Source organism: Numenius arquata, chromosome 8 (genome assembly GCF_964106895.1).
Source record: "Numenius arquata chromosome 8, bNumArq3.hap1.1, whole genome shotgun sequence".
NCBI classification, from domain to species: Eukaryota; Metazoa; Chordata; class Aves; order Charadriiformes; family Scolopacidae; genus Numenius; species Numenius arquata.
In genome coordinates, this window is record NC_133583.1 from 12977190 (window position 1) to 12997469 (window position 20280).

At 40.2% G+C, this 20280-nt stretch overlaps 1 protein-coding gene across 2 annotated transcripts; it reads left to right on the plus strand.

Moving 5' to 3' along the window:
• Nucleotides 1–7799: 7799 nt before the first annotated feature.
• SEC61A1 (SEC61 translocon subunit alpha 1) lies at nucleotides 7800–20000 on the plus strand. Of its 2 annotated transcripts, XM_074151317.1 has the most exons (12): nucleotides 7800–7912; nucleotides 9361–9428; nucleotides 10107–10172; nucleotides 10275–10353; nucleotides 10709–10840; nucleotides 11645–11754; nucleotides 11998–12151; nucleotides 13115–13275; nucleotides 13928–14125; nucleotides 14540–14731; nucleotides 16560–16636; nucleotides 17626–20000. In XM_074151317.1, exons 1-12 carry the CDS (start codon nucleotides 7906–7908, stop codon nucleotides 17810–17812), a joined length of 1431 nt encoding a protein of 476 aa, XP_074007418.1. In that variant the 5' UTR covers nucleotides 7800–7905; the 3' UTR covers nucleotides 17813–20000. The 2 variants fall into 2 exon arrangements, with proteins under 2 accessions (XP_074007418.1, XP_074007419.1); XM_074151318.1 differs by lacking the exons at nucleotides 7800–7912; nucleotides 10107–10172 and having other exon boundaries at nucleotides 9360–9428.
• Nucleotides 20001–20280: the final 280 nt, after the last annotated feature.

Consider the following 20280-nt stretch of genomic DNA (forward strand, 5'->3'; position numbering starts at 1 on the left):
TTTGAGGGGCATTTGTTAAAAAATCTACACCAAATTTCATGTCAATAAAAGAGTCGAGACAAAACTGGAGTCAAAGAACAGGGGAAATAGAGCTGCCTGGGGCCTGCCCACAGCCAGCCTGCAGAAGCGCTGGTCACTGGGTTAATGATACAGTGAAACCCTCTCGTAGTACGAGAAAAGAAAACCCATTAGAAAAACCTACAGAGACATCTAGCTCTATTACCTAACATCTGCAGTTGTCGGCCATACAGTGGTATAGTATGGAGATAAGCAAGCATGATAAAAATGTTATAACCACCTTTAAAAATGGGAGACTGGAAATACAATGCTGTTTTTACTTGCAAAGTGTTTCTCATACAAGTGTCCCTGGGAGATGTTTTATAATAAAGTTTGAATGAAATACAATAAAAATCAAATCAAAGCTCATTCACTGTATACCAAACAGAACAGCTCAGGTTTCAGCTTTGGTTTTAAAGCCAGGAAGAGACTTCACTTGATGAATTTCTGCTGCTGCTCAGAATTCCAAAAAAGAGAAAGACAATGGCTCAAAAGGTAATTTACAAGTAGTATGGATTTAAAAGCTGATGTTGTCAAGAGATCAAAAGTGAAAGACTCAAAGAATTATTCAGAAAGCTGCAAATATCCATAAAATAAACAGAATTCAGATCTATTCCAGGCTCAAAAGCATAATTTTACATGTACAGCATTTTCTTTTCAAGTATGCATGTGATAATTACTGCATGCAACAATATTAATGTAGTACATGTTTCGTTTGCATGAAAAAGTTACGCAATTACAAGCAAAGCTCAGCCCCTACTTTGTGTGCACCACAGCAGTAGACATTCATGTACAAACAAAGAGTGTAACTCTATGTCATCATGTGCATGAGGTTATTTATTCAAACCCAATATCCAAACATTGATTTGAAAAACAACAGCCTGAGCAGATGCAGAAGTCCAATGTCCACGTCGTTATTTTTTTGCCTACTGTCAGAACATTCCAGCTGGACTAAAGGGATCCAGCATCATTTTGATTACTTCAAAACCAGACAGCCTCCTCGTATTGGTACTTTTCCACTCCCAAATATAGGTCCAATGTGTTGAGCTTCAGCAGGGGAGTTGGACTAGATGATCTATATGGTCCCTTCCAACTCTAAAAAAAAATTCAGTGAAATTCAGTAAATTCAGTGTTTTTAGCAAGAAAGGTATTTCTGCTAATGCCTCATAAAATTCTAAATTAAATTAATGCCCTGTGCCAAAAGCTGTCTCCTCAAGGTCTAAAGGCTCTCTCAGAAGGTTAATAGCAATGATTTCTAGTCCTGGCCAACTTCCACATGGTGACTGTTACAATCAAGCTGGCAGTGATTTTTATGTAAATGAATCCATTATCAGAACTATATGTATCTGGTTACTAGACTACAGGCACATAGGGGAAACTGGCATCAGTATTTCCAAGAAATGCACCTTTTTTCATTAATGTTCCAAACACTGTTGTTTGGTTGGGTTTTTTCTCTAAACAATGGTTCCAGGTCAGCAGTTTGATGATTAAAAAGCAGATCACATAAGAGAAAGCTAGTTCTTAATCCCTAGAAATATGAACATGTTTGGGTTAGTTAGCCCTATCATAGTTTTTTACAGAATCCAGTTAGATAAGCCTCAGTAAAACAAGTAGGGCATGAAAGATAACCATTCTGTGGGGTGTTATTTTTTTACAGAAAAAAATACTTTGGAGACCTCAGAAGTCTTAAAAAAGACAGGAAGAGAGCACATGGGAAGCATTTAGATGTTAGAAAGAGATTTTATCCTTGTATTAGCTGCGGGCCTTTTGGTCCTGCTGAAATGTTCACCTGTTGGTTCCCCATGGTGGGCTGTCATGTGTGGGCTGTCAGCTGAGAACCAGCCGTTATCAATCTCACCAGCAGTTCTGTGGCCAGCAGCAGCCAACACCGCATCCCTCGGGGAAGGATGTAAAACCTCTTCATTCTTCTTGCATACGTTTCAACTGTCCATATTGCTTGTAGTGACAGTGGCAAGTATCTGCCTGACCTTGTCTGCTGATCTGCATAATTTTACCATAATTTGTCATAATTTGTCCCCCTCGTGGCACATTTTAGCAAACAGAAGGTAGCTTCTACAGAGCTTTTTCTGAATCAACAGCACTGCTATCACTGCAAAACTACATGTTACATTTTGTTTCTACTTGAAATATTAAGGCTTCCCTTGATGCTACAGGATGAAATGCTGGTCCTACTGAAGTGTTGTTGTTGTTGTTCTTTGACAAGATCAGGGTTTAGCCGCTGGCTCTTTGTGTTACACAAGTGCGTGCTACATAGAAGCTCTGTCTTATCAGAGCCGGAAATCAGGATCCGAGATACTGAGAAAGCACTGCTGTAATACTGCCAGCGAAGAGCGTGGCAGATTAAAGTCACCGTATTATAAAGTATTTTAGATACCTTATTAAGTATTGCCATAAATGCATGGAATAAAGTGATGTTCTAAGAGCGCCTGGGTGAACAAATTGGAGAAATAGGGGTGTGAGTCATAACAGGAGTTCAGGATTCAAAACATTTCATGCAAAGCAGTACAAAGACATTCAGTTAACCTCTCATGTCCTGATAATGATGTTGGAAATTCTTTTCTGCATTGCAATATTGGACTTATGCCTGGTGGGGAAACTAAGCTTACTTCTTTTGATGTATCTAGGGCAGTTCTATTTAATCGGTGGTTTGGGTATCTCATTTTAGATATCTAAATTGGAAATTTTTTGCAAATACCCACAGGTATGAAACACCCTATGATCTTCAGGATAGGATAAAATTTTGCATTTCTTACTCAGCTGGACTTAGGAGAGATGAATTTCATGCCTTTTAGAATTTGCTGGTTTCATCTTTTAGAACGCATTCCTTCAACTGGAAATCAGCTAGGCAAGAACGAATTTACATTTTTTAAAGCCCCCTCTATTAAGGAATCCGAGGGCTTGAGTGGCTAGAAAAAAATTAATTCACTCATTTCTTTGTTTCAGTTACATAGAAGGACCTTTTCACAGGACATCTCATTGCCCTGTCCCTCTCATTGCCCTGTAAAAAAGTAAAGTTCAAATCTATGTAAGAAAATGTTGTTCCATGATTCTCCAACTAGAAATGTGGCTCTCAACTTCTCCCCACTACAGAAGATTCCTGTCCGCCTTTTGGCACGCAGCTTCATGTTTCTCAGGCGAGCTAGGAGATTATCTCCTGAGCACAGACTACAAGGGGAACTCTCTCTAGCTCTGTTGAAATCAATGAGTTTGGCTGTTGGCCTTAAAGGAGCTAGCAGTTAAGTCTCTTTTAGGTTAGCAAACAATTTGTTTTTAGAAATGTTGTCTACTCAGGATTCCCTGAAGGTCATCCTTATGACCATGCTCACCTGCCATTCAGAGCATGAGCTTCCACTTGTGACCTGAATTCTTTCATGCATGCTGCCACCTCTCACGCTGCCTTTATCTGCCTGGGTAGATAAATCAGTAAGGACATCTGAGAAGCAACTGTCAAACAGCCTGAGAGACAGCATGGGGGTGGCAGGCAGAAGGGAGGTAAAGCATGTCACAGTTGTGGTTGCTCCCTGGCAGGCTCTGTCAGAGCACTGGAGATCCAGCTGCTACATCTGAGCACGATTGCATGGAGGTCCCCACGCACCGACCTCTTCGGGGAGCCTCACTGAAGTGAAGGGATCTCTGACAGTATAGCCATACGGTGCAGAGAAAGAGACCACAGTGATCTCCTGAAGTATCAGGAGATACTGAGCACTGTGTGGGGCACTGGGATCTCTCTGCAGGCAGCTCCTGGTAGGACCAAGGACTTCATACATAATACACTTAGCACAAGGACTTCTGGTCCGGAATGGGACCCTTGGGCATTGATGCATTATAACAATTAAATAATGATAGTAATAACACTTGCCTATGCTGTTGTATACATTTCATGCAAGCTGAGATGGCATCATAAGTAAAGCAGTTCTTCCACCTTGTGGTTAGACAGACTTCTACTGGCAGAGTTTATACATCAAAAATCACAGACCATGTACAAATACTGCTATTAAACAGACCCAGTGCACAAAGGGCTACTGCTACCACAGGACCCCTCTTGCAGACCAATGCTATAAATATTAACTAGCCCTATTTTGTAAGGGGAACGTTGCTGTGCATGTGTATTCTTATACACGTGTATACAAACGAACAGATTTGTAATGCCCTCTAGCGATCTCAGCCCACGGATGCTATGAGACCTGGTCTGACAACAGCTGCAGTGTCTCCTTTATCCTCCTGGGTGAAAAAAAGGCCTGTATGCAATGCAACATGCAAGCTTTGACACACCGACAAAATGCACTGTTGTGGGAAGAGAGTGTAAGCATTTCACAGATGTGGAAAATGTGATCTCTTCAAACAGAGATTGTAGGCAGTTTCTGCGAGCAATGCCACTAGAACTAAAAGGAACCATTCGGAGGCAGTGAAAAATCTATCTGTGCTTCTCTCCCCGTTTCTACTCTCTGCCTCTATTTTCTGCTTTTTACCTCTGGCTACTGAAGCAATGATATGGTCTTTGTTGTTTGCATCGGGGTACAATTCAGCACAATTGGGTCCAGCATCTGTAGTCAGTCGCCACAGAGTGAATCCCAATTTCAAAAGCAGTAATTAAATGTCAACTTTGTACTAATGCAATAGAGGTATATTGAGACACGTAATTTTGCAGTAAATGCTGAAGATTTGCACTGTGTGAAACAGCGAAGCACATCGGCTAACAAACCTCAGAGCCAGTGAGTGAATATTAATGTTTTTAATGGTCCTAAATTATAGCATTTCCAAAGCAGGATTAGCTGGTTATGTAAGAGGGACTGATTTGGTTCAAGGAAGAACAGCAAAACATGAAAAGAACAAGTCACTTAAAATCTACGTCTGCTTCTCAGATGTTGCTGCTCTCTAAAGAGCAGTTTATTAATTACATGCTATCCTCCTCCTCCTCATCATCATCATTCCAGTTGTACCAGCTGGCACCACTCCGAACTGAGTCCTCTTCCAGTAGTAGGTGCTTCCCAAACACTGTGTAAAAATCAACCCTAGTGAATCAAATTCCCTTTTTTTTTGCCACTCAGTCTGCAATTGGCTGCCAAAATAGTTCCCCAAGATAAACTGCCAAAGTTGAGGAGTCACATCAGGCTAAAATTTGACCCAGTGTCTCACATGGCTTTACTGTACTAACTCCCCAATAACTGTATCTTCATTTTCTTTTGTTCTTCTCTTCTGCAGAGTGACAGCTGATTACAGAAAGGAGCTGAACTTGGCTTCTCTAGATATTGTTTTTAATTCAGTTGGCAAAACAGGTGGGTTTTTTTCTTGGTAAGGTCCTAAGAAAGCTAGCTTTCATCAACCATTTTTTCGACCTAGAATTGAACTTCAGTGGTAAATTTCAGCTGAAGGACTGTACCCTTAGCACCCCAGATGTGAAATTTTTCAGGCCCAGAATGGAAAAAATAGAGATGTAAGCAAAAACTAATGAGTTTTCAGCTTCCATGCCTAAGTAGACAATTCTATGTAATTATAAGGTTCATTTTTTACAGTAGTAAACCAAATTACCTTATTGTCTAAAATTATTTTAAAAAACAACAGGAACCCAAGAAGTCTGACAGGTGGGCCATGCAAAGAATAACAGTCTATTAAATATTGTTACCTATTCTTATGGGACAGATAAATGCTGGCACGTTCTTATGGCACAGAAAAAAGCACGTGTGACTATCCCCCAAAGCCAATTTTTAAGGATAGACTTATCACCATGCAGGGGAAATAGAGCGAGACCCTAGAAGATAGACATTATCTATTTGTCAAAAGAGCAATTACAATAGGAACAGCAGATTGACAAGCTTCCCCTCAGACTCCTTCAAAAATGCCCGAGCTTGATTCAGAGATAACACCTTTCAGAAGACACTTTTAGTCTTCATGGGTGGAATTCATCTCTTCTAACACCAGATGTCTAAAATATAGGTATCTAGTCTGAAGTGTTCACCTTAGTTCCCTCTATAATCAATAGAGATAAATACCTCTGGAGGATAATTCATCTAATCTGAAACCAGATGTGTAAGATAGGTAGAGCGAGTATTTCTCCACAGGTGTCAACTTGTATCTCCATTGACCCACAGAGAGTCTAGACAACCACCTAGACACCTGACTTCTAGGGGGCTAAAAGCAGATGAGACATTTAGATAAGGATAAAGCCATGTTACCCTTTCTAACATAGGAGTGATCTGGCATAGTGATGTTATCAGCACCTCTCAATAGTTTCCCTTATTTTAATAAATTCAGCAAATTCTGGCATTTTGTTGCACGCTTCTACCATTGATCCCCGAGATCGCTGCTGTTGCTTCCTCGCCCAGACTTCCACAAAACCACGGCTACTTCTTTCTTCTTTTCCACCTCTCGGCTCTGGTAAACCAGTGCCCACGTTAGTAAGTCAAAACGATCTTATCAAACCAACTCTGCAAGAATGCATGTATGTTGGAAAGCAGTTGGTTTATCTCTAATTAGAAATAGGTGGGATAAAACCAGTTTCAATAAACTGGATGTTTTGAAATAAGCTGCTCTGGACAAGAACTGACTAAAACATTCTCAGACCCGTTGGTGGATGTCTTCAATAACTCCTAGAGGAGATGCATGGTCTCAGAAGCCTGGTGAAGGGCAAATATACTGTCCACCAATTAAAAAAAAAAGAAAAAAAAAGGAGAGAGAGAAGAAAAACAGGAAGTGGGAATTAGGGCTAGTATTTTAAAGTTAATCAAAGCAAAGTAGGGATCAAATAATCAAAGAAAGCATACCTAAGTATCTAGAAAATAACAGGGAGATTTGTGGAAGCCATTATGGGTTTCATAGAGCCTAAACGCTGACTCTAATTGCTTTGTACTAACACTTCTATTTGCTTTTCTCTTTCCCCTGTTTACCTTTAATTTTCAGACTGGTGGTAACTCCCTCTACAAAGGCCTGGAAAGCACGGAGGACATGACGTGACTCTAGAAACAAACACCTGCAGCAGTAGACCTTCAGAGCACATTTCACCTGTTCAATCACAGAAGCACAGAATCATAGGACACCAGGTTGGAAGAGACCTCAAGGATCACCAGGTCCAACCTTTCAAAGGTCAACCTTTTCCCCTTGTTGGCAATACCGTGACATGTTGAAGTACCATGACTTTTTTGGCACGCAGCACAGTATTTCACATTTTCACCAATGTTTCATATTTTATTAGAAGCCCAGCTTGATCTGAGCGTGTTAAACAGCCTCAGGCACGCAGTGACAGCACCAGCTGCCATTTTGGGGGGGGGATGGCAGTGCAGGGAGTTTCTTACTGCAGTGAAAGGCCTAAAACATTCCACTATAAAAACACAAAAGCAACAAAGAAATTTTAAGTGTTTATTTATGCATTTATCTGACGAATTCTCACAAACCAATGTTACGATTTCTGGTCGCTAACACACGCGTTCCTCAAAACAACTCACGACCCCAGCACCTCCCCGTAGCCTTCCCCACGTGCCAGCCCTACGCCTCATTAAGATGGCGGCCGGGGTGTCATTCAGACTACAAATCCCAGCAACCCACGCGTCGCACGTCAAGATTGGTTGCATGGGCCCGCAGGGAGCCAATAAGCATCAGGAGGCCTCCGCCCTGCCTGGAGGGTGCGGGTCACTCCGGCAGCAGTGCATGACGGGAGTTGTAGGCGCTTTGCCGCGGGTGCTTGGGAGGACTACGCAGGCAACAGCGCCTGCGCAGTGGCGCCCGGCGCGTGGCAGGAAGCGGAAGGGGGCGGCTGGGATCAACCCCTGACGTGTCTCTCCGAGGCCGCTGCCGCCGCCGCCGCTCGCTCTCTGCTCCCGTCCGGCGGCCGCCATGGGCAGTGAGTACCGGGGCGCCTCGGCCGGGCGGCGGCAAGGGAGGGGAAGGGAAGGGATCGGGCTTTCCGCGGGGTGCGTGGCGGCCGAGGGCCTTGGCTCGGCCACCCGCTCCCCTCTCACAGGCACCTTGGGACGGGCCCGTCCCACGGGAGCCCCTCTGAGGGGTTACCCTGCCCGCCGCCCCCCAGCCTCGGCCCGGGGCCTCCCTCCGTGGCCTGCGCCCATTTCTCTTCCTCTGGTTTGTAGGCTTCCTCTGCATTATTTCCCCCACCCCCCTTAGGGTGAAAGACCCGTTTCCTGGTTATGGCAGCTATTCCTAGCGAAGGGAGCTTGCTCTGTGGTGCCCGGTGGCCGGGCCGCTCCGTCGGGCGGGCACATTGCATCCCGTCCGTCCCCGTACCGCGTCAGGGAGAGACCGGCTGTCACGTTGGCCATAACGCTTTGAGCCAGAAAAATCAGTGGCGTTGTCAGAGTAAACTCTAAAGGGTGATCTGCAGTCCAGAATGAATCCGAGTGAATGAAAGTCTTTAGAGTCTGCAGCCTCGAGGAAAAGCTGCTTGAAAAGCATCTTAGTCCATCTGCATATTATTGTAAATGCAAGAGAGAATCATGGTTTGGTTTAAGTTTAAAACGCCAATCCATTGTAACTTTTCCAGCACTTAATCATTTGAAATTAAATAAATCATTTTATGGACAAAATTGACACTGAAGTGGCTGCCTTCAGCAAAGCAGTGGAAAGCCACCAGTAGTTTCAGTTCTCCATCTTTGTACACTTCTTAATTCAAATCTGTCCAAAATATGTGTGCAGTCTTAGATTTGTCTTAGGAAGTTTAGTATTGACTGTTAAAATCACATCTGTCTGCTCATAGGAGGATTTGTGACTTTGCAGATACTCTTCTTTTGTATGCTTTTTCTAAGACTGACAACTTTTCTGATGTAAGGGTATGTCTGTCCTTTTGACTAGAAGGAGATCATTACATGAGATGTTCTGTAAAGTAGCTTGAATTGTTGCTTATGAACAGTGTGTAAGAATTCTTAAGCTGTATGGCCCAAAAGTAAACCCTGACTTAAAATTATCTTGGGTATTTCTCAAATATCAGGCTAGAGGAGATGCTATTATGAAATAAAAGTTCAAGGGTATTGATAAACTCATGCAAAATAATTGTGAACTTTTTTTGTGCTGCTGTCCACCTACTCAGGAAAAGGAGAAAACTCTTGACTTTTTTTTTTCTGTTTCCAGTCCATATTGTACTTACACAGAGGGTCAGCTAGTGAGTTGTATTTAGAACAGATAATTTAATTTAAAAAAAAAAAATCCCCAACGAACCTTTTTCTGTAACTGGGACTTCTAATATATAAAGTATGTGTCCAAATTCAATTTTACTTGACCTTTTCCCAGTATTCTCTGTATCTGTGTGTTCACTTTGTCTTTTAACTAATTTCCTTACAGTAAAATTTCTTGAAGTAATCAAGCCCTTCTGTGTTATCTTGCCTGAAATCCAAAAGCCAGAACGGAAAGTAAGTTAATAAAATTTTCTTCACATATCTCTATTTGTGTACTATAAAATGTTTACAGCTTACTTTACATGTGTGGGACTTGGATTTTTTTTTTTTTCTCCTGTTGGGAGAATGGTGGTTCTAGGCGCCATTGTTTTTAGTGAATTGTTTGTCTGGTACGTCGCATGCTGTGGATATGGTTGTACAAGAATATATTTACTGGTAAATATAGTTGTGCAGATGTGGTTATGCCATAATCGTAGCAATGACACCTTGAAAGCAGTACATATTGGAGTGTAAACTAGAGTAGTTTAAAATAACAGCTTTGCTTCCTAAGTTCTAAGATTATTTAAATAAGCTTCTCTGTATTGTCATTTTTTTTTTCTCACCAGAAGCTTGTTTTTGCGAAAATGTAAGATTTATTTCTGTGGAAGTACTAGAATTACCTTCCATTGATGTAAGCTTGTTTATTTGGATTAAAGTTTCAATAAAGCTTTATCATTTTCCTTGGCGTTATATAGTATAATAGGGATAAGGAGTGAGTTATTTTCTTTAGGATGTCCTGTACTTTGTCCCTTCACAAGAAAATCGTGTGCTTTAGCTACAGTGAAAGTTTGGCTGATTAACTAGATCTTGTCATCTTGACAGTTTTATCATTTTTGGTTGTTGTTTGGTTTATTGTTTTTTTTCCCCCTTTAGATTCAGTTTAAGGAGAAGGTACTATGGACAGCTATCACACTCTTCATCTTCTTAGTATGCTGCCAGGTATGTTTCTTTCCCTTGCTTTTAAGGAAGAGCTGAAATGGTTAAAGGATGTTACGAAGTCTCTAACTTAATCCTGTTTTCCTCTGTTGGCTGGAAATTCAGATTCCCTTGTTTGGTATCATGTCATCAGACTCAGCAGATCCTTTCTACTGGATGAGAGTGATTTTGGCATCAAATAGAGGTATGGTCAGTCTTTTAGGAGCAAAGTTTTTAACTAGGACCAAAATGTTTCTGCACTTGTTCTTATGTTGCACTCTATTTTAATTTTTTTATATGAAGTAAAGCTTTGCCTGACAGCAAAATTCTTTTTTCAGCGAACGTAGCTCTTAAGTAATGTAGTACTTCTCAATAGCTTATCAGACTGAGTTTTAATAAGCTTCTCTTATCATTGAAACCATTTACTCAATGGAGTTTGGAGTTTTTTATCTTTTCCATCATCATACAGAAGGTGGAAAAACGTAACTTTGAACTTCAAAGGTGCCTGGGTATGGTACCACCCCAGTCTTTTCTTTCATCGTGCTTCCTGTGGTCGGCAGGTACGTTGATGGAGCTGGGCATTTCACCTATTGTCACTTCTGGGCTCATCATGCAGCTCTTGGCAGGTGCCAAAATAATTGAAGTTGGTGACACCCCAAAGGACAGAGCTCTCTTCAATGGAGCCCAAAAATGTAAGTAACAGCTGATATTAACGGCTGATGTTTTATAGTATCTAACCCTAATAATACAAGGTATAAGCTGACCAGGTGATGAATGTGGGAGTCAGATATATGGGTTTCTGTAATGCTGTGTCTTCATGTTGTACTACAGTTTCCTGTATTTCATCAGTCTTTCACTGACTGCTCTCTGGCTTGTTAACTGTTAAATGTCAGATAGGATTGTAAAGGAAAAGTATCAGCAATTGGCAATGCTGTTGAAATCTCATCAGATAAACAAAGCAATATATAGTCTGTGGGGACCCAGCCTTTAAACTATGTTGGTCAGTGTTAACGTAAAAAAGATAATATTAAGATGTTTGTTGTAGTTTTTACCTTGCAATTTCAAGCATGGCTCTTTCTCAGCAGTAAGAGATCTCTGTGCTCACATGATAAATGGCTTTTTGAAAAAATTGAATATTCATTAGCTATTTTGTGCTATACCGTGCTGCTTGCTGATCTTTTTACTGGAAAAAAAGAATCATAAGTTACTAAGGTAATATCTTTACACCCTCAGAGTTTTCAATACCTAAATCAATTTTCAATAACCAAAACCACTGGCTTCTAAGTGTATTTGTTTCTGAAGTGTCTGTGTGTGTTTGTATTTTCAGTGCCAGATTGCAAGACAACAAATTTAACTTGGCCTTGAATTTAAACGTCCCGTGACTTACGTATTCTATCCCAAATTTCTCTATGAAGGGGTGATTTATATTTCCCTTAATTGCTCACTGACATAAATCTCCAGAACAAATACATACTTTTTTTTTTTGTGTTCTGCAGTGTTTGGAATGATCATTACCATCGGACAGTCTATTGTTTATGTCATGACTGGAATGTATGGAGACCCATCTGAGATGGGTGCTGGCATCTGCTTGCTTATCACAATTCAGGTAATTTCTAGTCCTTTCTACTTATTCTCCCTAAGAAATAATCAAAAAATCAACCTTACAGACTGCCTGTCCCACATGCAGAGGAAAAAGATCAAAGTGAGCCTGCTTTCTTTTATATATATATATAAAAAAACATATATATAGTCTTTCCTTGTCTTTTAATACAAGTTTTTGGTTTTTTTTTTTTTTAACAAAAATCAAAAAGGGATGGGACTAATGCTTTATTTCTTATTTTTACTGTAGCTTTTTGTTGCTGGATTGATAGTTCTGCTGTTGGATGAGCTTCTACAGAAAGGATACGGTCTTGGTTCTGGCATCTCTCTCTTCATTGCTACCAATATCTGTGAGACAATCGTGTGGAAGGCGTTCAGTCCCACCACAGTGAACACAGGACGAGGTAGTATGGCACAGACCATTTTCTTTATTTGTGTTAGGATTGAATTATTTTATCAAATGAAACATAAAAAACCAAGCAGCTTCCCCCCATATTCTTTTAAAATTCAAAGTCTTTGCATTTTTATATAGAATAGTACAATGATAATTTAATATATAAAAATGTCAGTTTTAGAAAAGTCTTAATTTTGTACAAAAAGGCAAAAATTTTTTTTACTGCGGTATATTAACTTAAAAGGCAAATGCTGTTACTGGCATCTGAGCTATGCAGTGAATCTTGTTAGTACAGCTCCTACGTGCTCCTATGCAAGGTGCAAGTACAAAGACACTTCTTTTGAATTTTGTAGTATCTCGCAAGATATTTCCTCAGCTTGCATTTCTTACTTTGCTGCCATTAAACCCCAATAATGGTAGGCTGCTGTTGTATTACAGTTGCCGCCCAACTTACTGACAGGTATCATCTGTTTCTTTCTGCTCCTTGCATGTCTTGCCCTCTGCCCTAGAGACCTTATTCTTCAAACCTGACAGGGGGTGATCTTGTTTGGTGCTGTGTAGTAGGTTGGCACATTTGCTGTAATACAAACACTTAACTAGCATCTCACCATGAATGATACTACAAAGAATGCTGCCTCCCTCATTTTTTTTTTTTTTTTCCTGAAGGAAGGAGGGAAAGAACTTGGTGAATGTCAACGTTTCTAGAGAACAATAAAGTTATCCCATTTGATTGTTGGGTTTTTATTTAGTTTCTAGGCAACTACAGGGAGATTTGAAAAAAAAATGTTGGAAATAACATAGCTGATGTGAAAGATGGCAGTAGTAAAATTCTGAGAGTATGCTCAAGATGAAAAAGACTTGGAGAAATCTTACTCTGAATCCTGTAGTTCAGAAGTACACCTAATGAGACGAAGCACTGAAGTTTGGAGATAATCACAGCACGCCTAATCTTGTTTTTCTTTTCATTTCCAAGGCATGGAGTTTGAGGGAGCCATCATTGCTTTGTTCCATCTTCTGGCTACTCGTACAGACAAAGTCAGAGCGCTTCGTGAGGCCTTTTACCGTCAGAATCTCCCCAACCTTATGAATCTGATTGCCACCATCTTTGTCTTTGCTATTGTAATTTATTTCCAGGTCAGTTGGATTAAAGAGGACTGTAAAACTGTTTGTATGGAATTAGATCTATAATCTGCTTCCTTCTGCAGGAAGTTGTATTTTCACTTTCTAGTGCCTTCAGAAGGCTTGGTTTTTGTACCTGCAACATCTGTGTGTTCATTTAGCATTAGCTTCTTTTAATCAGTTTCTGCGCTTACTGTAACCACACAAAAGACTTGACCTACTTTGGTCTTTGGGGAAAAAAAAAAGCAGCTGAGTGTGTACATGTAATATTGCCTAACCCAAATGCTATTGCTTTTTGCTGGAAAATACTTTGAAGCCTTTAAGCCTGTATGTCTCTTACTGTTTGTTGCAGCAAACTGCTGGAGAATATAGAAAGTTAATTTTCCTTTTCCTGGAAGCTATATTCAGTTTTCTTGAAACTTCAGATTTCTTCCCATGTCTACGTCTTTCACACCTTCTTGTATGTGTCTGTTAGGCAGCCCTGCAGGCTTCCAGGCCCTTTGCAGAGTGTTTGCATGGATAGTCCTCTGGGTAGAATATGTGTATTTGCACAAAATGATTGCAGGTTTTTTCTGTTGCTGTCAAGGCCTTGCACTTGCAATTTGTGACCTATGGTACGGGTTTGTGTCAAGATATAATGGGAGACTTTCTTTTGAAAACTTTTCAGGGCTTCAGAGTGGATCTTCCTATCAAATCTGCTCGCTACCGTGGCCAGTACAACACCTACCCTATCAAGCTCTTCTATACTTCCAACATTCCCATTATTCTGCAGTCCGCCCTGGTGTCAAACTTGTACGTCATCTCCCAGATGCTTTCTGCTCGCTTCAGTGGCAACTTACTGGTCAGCCTGCTGGGCACTTGGTCTGTGAGTATTCCTTCTAGTCTTGCATACAGCTCTATAAGAGCACCATTAAATTCACAGTTGAAGAGATGGTCCATATTAAGGCACACTTCTACAGGCGGTTGTATACACTGAAGCTCCTAAATTGGTAATTTGTTTAAATTTAATGGTAGAGTATGAGACCTGCTGTGATGAGTGTAGATACTAGGTCTCCATTTACCTTTTACCCTGGGCTGCTCTTTGCCATCCTGGGTATTTTTGCTGTTCCTCATTGTATTCCATTTCCACTTCAGAAACAGCTCATGATAGTAAAGTTGAATCTTTGTGTGATGCTGTAGCTGTAACGATACAGTGACATGAAGGTGATATAAACCCAGCCTTAACTTCATGGCTAAGAAACGGTGAGAAAGTTGGTGACCGCTTGCTTCTTTCTTCTAGGACACGTCCTCTGGAGGCCCTGCTCGTGCTTATCCAGTTGGTGGACTTTGTTATTATCTGTCACCTCCAGAGTCCTTCTCTTCAGTGTTAGAAGACCCCGTCCATGCAGTTGTTTATATTGTATTTATGTTGGGCTCCTGTGCTTTCTTCTCCAAGACGTGGATTGAAGTCTCTGGCTCCTCTGCAAAAGATGTAAGTTTAAAATGATAAATATGTAAGCTTACATGATGAAAACAGATGGGCTGTTGTAAGAATAAGACTGACTGACTTCTGAAATAGCTATTATGCTAGTAATCTTGTTGGTAACATTTATCATTTGTATAAACAGTGACTTTGATTCTGGTTCACAAAGAGCTTTTAAAAATGAGAATTTTCGTCTTTTTTTTTTTTTTAAGAGGGGAGGATACAGGCAGAATGGGGGTAATTTTCCCCCTGTTTTCTTTACTGCTTTTTAAAAAACAACTAAACCCAAATAATTGCTTTCATTGGCATTAGGAAACTTTGAACATTGCTCTGTAATGTCTGATCAGTGTGAGGGAAGGCAAGGTAACAGGAAAGGCAGAAACTCTTTCGGTGACAAATGGCAAATGCACTGTGTGCAGATGTCCTGGTTTGAGGTAAAACAGAACTGATGTTCTGTTCAGTAATTTTACTTTCCGGCTAAGCCTCTTCTAACTAATTGAGAGGTTGGGGAGAGCATCTGTTGTCTGTTTCATTGGCCAGTCCGGCCCAAACCATGACAGATAGGCAGGTGCCACCTAAGAGCTTGCAGGTAAAACTTGAATATCCATGTCTGGCATAGAGAGTTCTTCATTTCTCTTTGGGGAAGATTAACCGGACACTGTTATTTTTAACTTGAGAGTGCTGATAACAGAGAAGATAGTGCAGTGCGTTAATGTACCTGAGCCTAGCTTCTCAAAATTTCCATTTGCTACAGGATATTTGATATTCAGCAGCTATATCATTCTGAAATTGGAATTGGAAAACAAGATGGAAAATAGTTGTCATTGTGGTATGTTTGTATTGTGTGGGTTTTGGGTAGGAAATCAAGTTTGGCAGCCATATGGAATGGTTTAATCCATTCTTTAACAAATATGTAATAGTTGCATAGTTACTGTAACAGCGTGAGCACTCTCTTGTTTTGGACTTGCCTCTAGCTGCTTCTTGTCAGGCGTGCAGGCACTCGCAGCCATGTGTAGCCAGATTTTTATTTCAGTATAAACTAACATACAGCTTTTAACACTTTAATGTACTTCCCTGATACTGAAGAAAATTATTTTAAGTTTCTGTAGACGAGGTCAAGAATGAAAATTGCTAAATCATTAATGAAGTGTTCACAATATAGTGGAAAACTGGTAACTTAATCATCGGAAAGTGTGTTTTCTCAGTACATTAGATTCAGTAACAGGCAGGTTTAGAAGGTTCCTGCTGGAGTTTCAGTTCCCCTCAGTTGTCAGTAAAATGTTTGCAGGGGTCTGTTGTAACCCTGTACAACTGTAGAAATCCAATTTAAGAATAATGTTCCAAGAAGGGATTCTTTCTAAATTACATCATTTCTAATATGGCCCTACATAAATAATTAGCTCAACTGAATGTGGGAGACTGAATTGTAGGAGCGGGCGCTTCACAGGATGGTTTTGCTAACATCTACTAAACCCTAACCAGGAGAAGTGTAGGTGGCAAAACAGGAATTGAATTGTGTATGAGAGCCTACGAATTTCCAGGGTTTCTTTTTCTCAATAGGAGTAGAATTATCCAAAAAGCTCTGCATAATTGACAGTGTGGAAAAGTGCCTGTGACTACAATCTATCTGAAGTTAAAATACTGGCTGTTTTAAACTCAGATGAATAATATAAAAAAAAAAACAAAACCGAAAGAACAACCAAACACCCCCCACCACCCCCCCCCCCAAAAAAAAACCAACCCCAAGCCAGCACCAGTTACTGAAGTGTCTTACTTCTGTTTTTCCATGGCCTTGGCAAATGACACTGAACTTGTTCCATTCCTTGCTTCAATGCAGGTTGCCAAACAGTTAAAAGAACAGCAAATGGTAATGCGAGGCCACAGAGAAACTTCAATGGTACATGAACTAAACAGGTGAGCTATGCATTTCACAGGCTATTTATGCAAAGTGTTATGGGGAAACATTGCAAATTTTGCTTTGACTTCCATTTTCTAGACCCTAGAACACCAATATTTTTCCAGCTTCAGTGTTACATGCATGAGACTAGAATGTTGTCTGTCATTAATGGCTGGATTTGCAAAGTCCGGCATATTCTTGCCTTACAATTAGAGAATGTGCCTTAAATTCTGGAGCTTGTATTTTCCTTTGTTACAGTTTTTTCATTTTTATAGGGTAGTCAATGAGCATTTGAGGGTATTTTACTACTTGAAAGTGACACAAGTATTTTTTACTCTACTTAACGTGTTACGTCTTGTGTACTCTTTTCACGCAGACAAGTAGTTACTTAAACCTACTGGATACAGAGGTTGGCAGGGGTCAGTCTTTAGGTTTCTAATGGCAGGGTAGGACCTATGCACCCTTCGTGTTACTGAAATTTTATTGTAACTTTAGATTTCAGTCGTCTGCAAATGACTTGAGCTAGTAGCCATAAGCTTTAATCTTTGTGCTTAATTGCGTGGTAGACTGTAATACCTTCTCTTCTTAGCTTAGCATTTTTTTCCCCTCCCGTCAGGGTGAACTTTTTATTTCTTTACTGGCAGTAATGCATGTTCCTTATCTTGGATTGGTAGACCCATGAGAGAAGAGCTTATGCTGCCACTGACTTTTTTCAATTCACCTAGATTCACTGGGTTTTTTTGTTGGTTTTTTTTTGTTTGTTTGTTTGTTTTTTGTTTTGTTTTTGTTTGTTTGTTTTGTTTGTTTTGTGGTTTTTTTTAGCCACCTGGGTAGATTATCTCTGAAGTCTTCTTTAGGTTCTCAGTGGGATTAATTTTCTAGAAAGCAACCTACCTCTGATCTAGATATTTCCCATAGATCCTATATATTACTAGCCCTCGTATGTTCGTAATATCCTGAGCAAACTCTCATGGTACCTTTTCTGTTCTCATTTTGTGTTTTACAGGTACATCCCTACAGCTGCTGCGTTTGGTGGGCTCTGTATTGGCGCCCTCTCTGTCTTGGCAGACTTCCTTGGGGCAATAGGGTCTGGAACTGGAATTTTACTCGCTGTCACTATCATTTATCAGTACTTTGAAATTTTTGTAAAGGAACAGAGTGAAGTTGGCAGTATGGGAGCTCTTCTTTTCTAAACCTAGCTTCTCATGGACCCAGGAAGGAGGAGAGGAACATTCTCAAAATATAGCCAGTCAGGTGAAAAGAAGTAACGTAAACTTGATAATGTCATTCTATAGGAACATATATTTTAATGTTTCCAAAGCGCATTCCCTTGTGTTCAAACTTTTCTAGCATACTGTTTGCATTTTATAAATTGATGAGGAAAAATGTGCAAAAAAATTTTTTTAAGAAAATTGTTTTTTAATTATGTGTTAAGAGAATCAGCTTTCTGAATTGGATTTAGTTCAATGAATCTTGAAATTTTTTTGAGCCCCTTTCAAATTTGGTATATCTGAAGCCTTTACAGGTTTTAGTAAATAATTGTGGGGAGGGTTGAATGTTTGGAAGGGATTTTTTTTTCCATTTAACTTGTTTTTGCAGCTCCTTTGCAGTAGTGGTGAGAGAAATCTCTCCCTCTAATGCTCAAGTTCCGTAATTATGGTTGTAAGCACAAACAGTGTTTAATACGTTCAGTTTTGTGGTTTTTTTTTTTCAGTATGGCAGATTTGGAAGGCAGTTGTTTCTTTTTACTAAATAATATCTCTAATTCCAAATGTTTTGTCTTGTAATTACTACGCTAGACCTTGTCAGATGTCAAATATTGGCTTGAGACTGTTGTCAAGTTTCTGTTTAAGATAAGAACGTGTTCTTTCCCACCATCCATCCTCCATAAGCAGAAAACTCAGGTCAATCTAGATTCTGCCAGAGTCTGTGCCTAGGAGTTGCAACTTTGAAACTTTGTCACACTGGCAGCTTTGTAAAACCCTCTAATTTTCATCGCCATTAGTGGTAGTACTTCTAGTTCTGATGCCGGCTGAAAGAAGTGGATGTTATGGCTGCTTAGATGCAAATCTGCTTGTGCTCTTTGCTGAAGTGTAATTTTCTCTTATTGATAATAAATTCTGGTCTTGTAGCACTCAGGGTGTTATCTGACTACTCATATCTAGGGAATTTTGAGTCTCATTACCGCAAAGGAGTGGGAAAAGAACATATGTTACTTGTCTGTTTCTATAGATCTAGATATGAGACCCTTGTCAGATAACTCTTGTAGTTGCTTATGTAGAAGACTCTTCCATCCTATAATCTCATTGACGTGAATGGTGAATAGAAAAGTACTTTTTCAGAAGGTGTTGGGACTCCTTGTTGTGAGGATCGCACCTTCAAATTGGAGAAGTCACAGTAAAAGGCTTTAATGGACCAGAATAATACTTAATTTTCCATTTTGGTTTAGATAGTCAGTACTAATCAGGTGCCTAGGACCAAATGCAAATACTTGTGTATGAGTCTTGTAAATACACTTTTCCTCAATCAGTATTGGACACCGTGGAATCCAGAGTGAGGACTTGCAATGTGGGAATGTTTCTCTACACTGCATCAACATGCCTTCTGTGCGGTTTTGCACGTTGGGCTGACAGTATGTGAATTGCTGTTTCTTTTGGCGTGACGGGACTCTGTTACGTACCCAAGAAGCACAGATGACACCCAGAAGCCCTTTTTAATGCACTAAGCTCAAATACCAAATGTGTGAGAAATCTGCAAATTTGGAAAGAATTACATCTGTCAATAAAAGTGAAACTTCTGGGGTGAGGATCACAATTGGCAAAGGAACAAAAGTATTGGGATAAAGTGAATTGCTCTGCTCAGTACCACCCATTCACTGTTATTTCACACTACATCCAATAATTTTTCTGTCTTTCATGAAGTCCTAGTATGCCACAGCACAACTTTGATGTGAAATAAGGGACGGTTAAGAAGTGACTTTAAAAGGAGAGGGAGGGAGCATGGTGTGGTTCTTCTGCTTTGGGGATTTTGTTGTTGTTGTTGTTGTTGTTGTTTTTCCAGGAAGCCCAATACAAATTTTGTTTTGAAATAAAAAGGACTCCACTTTTGGGCACGCAGTTCTGGCTGGGCTGGAGCTGTACTTGCGTGTTTGGTTGTATCATCTGTTTGAACTGGTTGCAGTTTAGACCTTTAGCTCTCGGCGTCTAAGCAGCACTTGTTCTATGCATCTGTGTTTTTGTTGTCTAGTGCTGGAATCTGTCTGTTATCAAGCAGCTATGTCCTCAGAGCAGGACCTGCTGGTCATTCAGTGGATGTTCACAAAAAGAAATAATGCCTAAACAATCTGCTTTATAATGAAATAAAGTTCATCTTTGGAGCTACTGCTTGGCTTTCAGTGCTTTGAATACCGTTGAAATTCTCACACTCGTAGCATAACGTTACCTGCCTAAGGGACTGCGAAAGCAATCCTTCTCAAAACAGCTGGTTAGAGGGTCAGTGTCAAATAAAGACAAATCGTATTGGCTCCAAGGTCTCCTCTCAACAATAGGTTGCCAAAATAACAGAACCTTAACCATTCCTCTGGGCTTCTGTTCCAAAAGAGTTGCAATTCAAGAGGCGCTGCACAAGTAAATGGTGGGAGAGTGAGGTGATGAAGCATCAG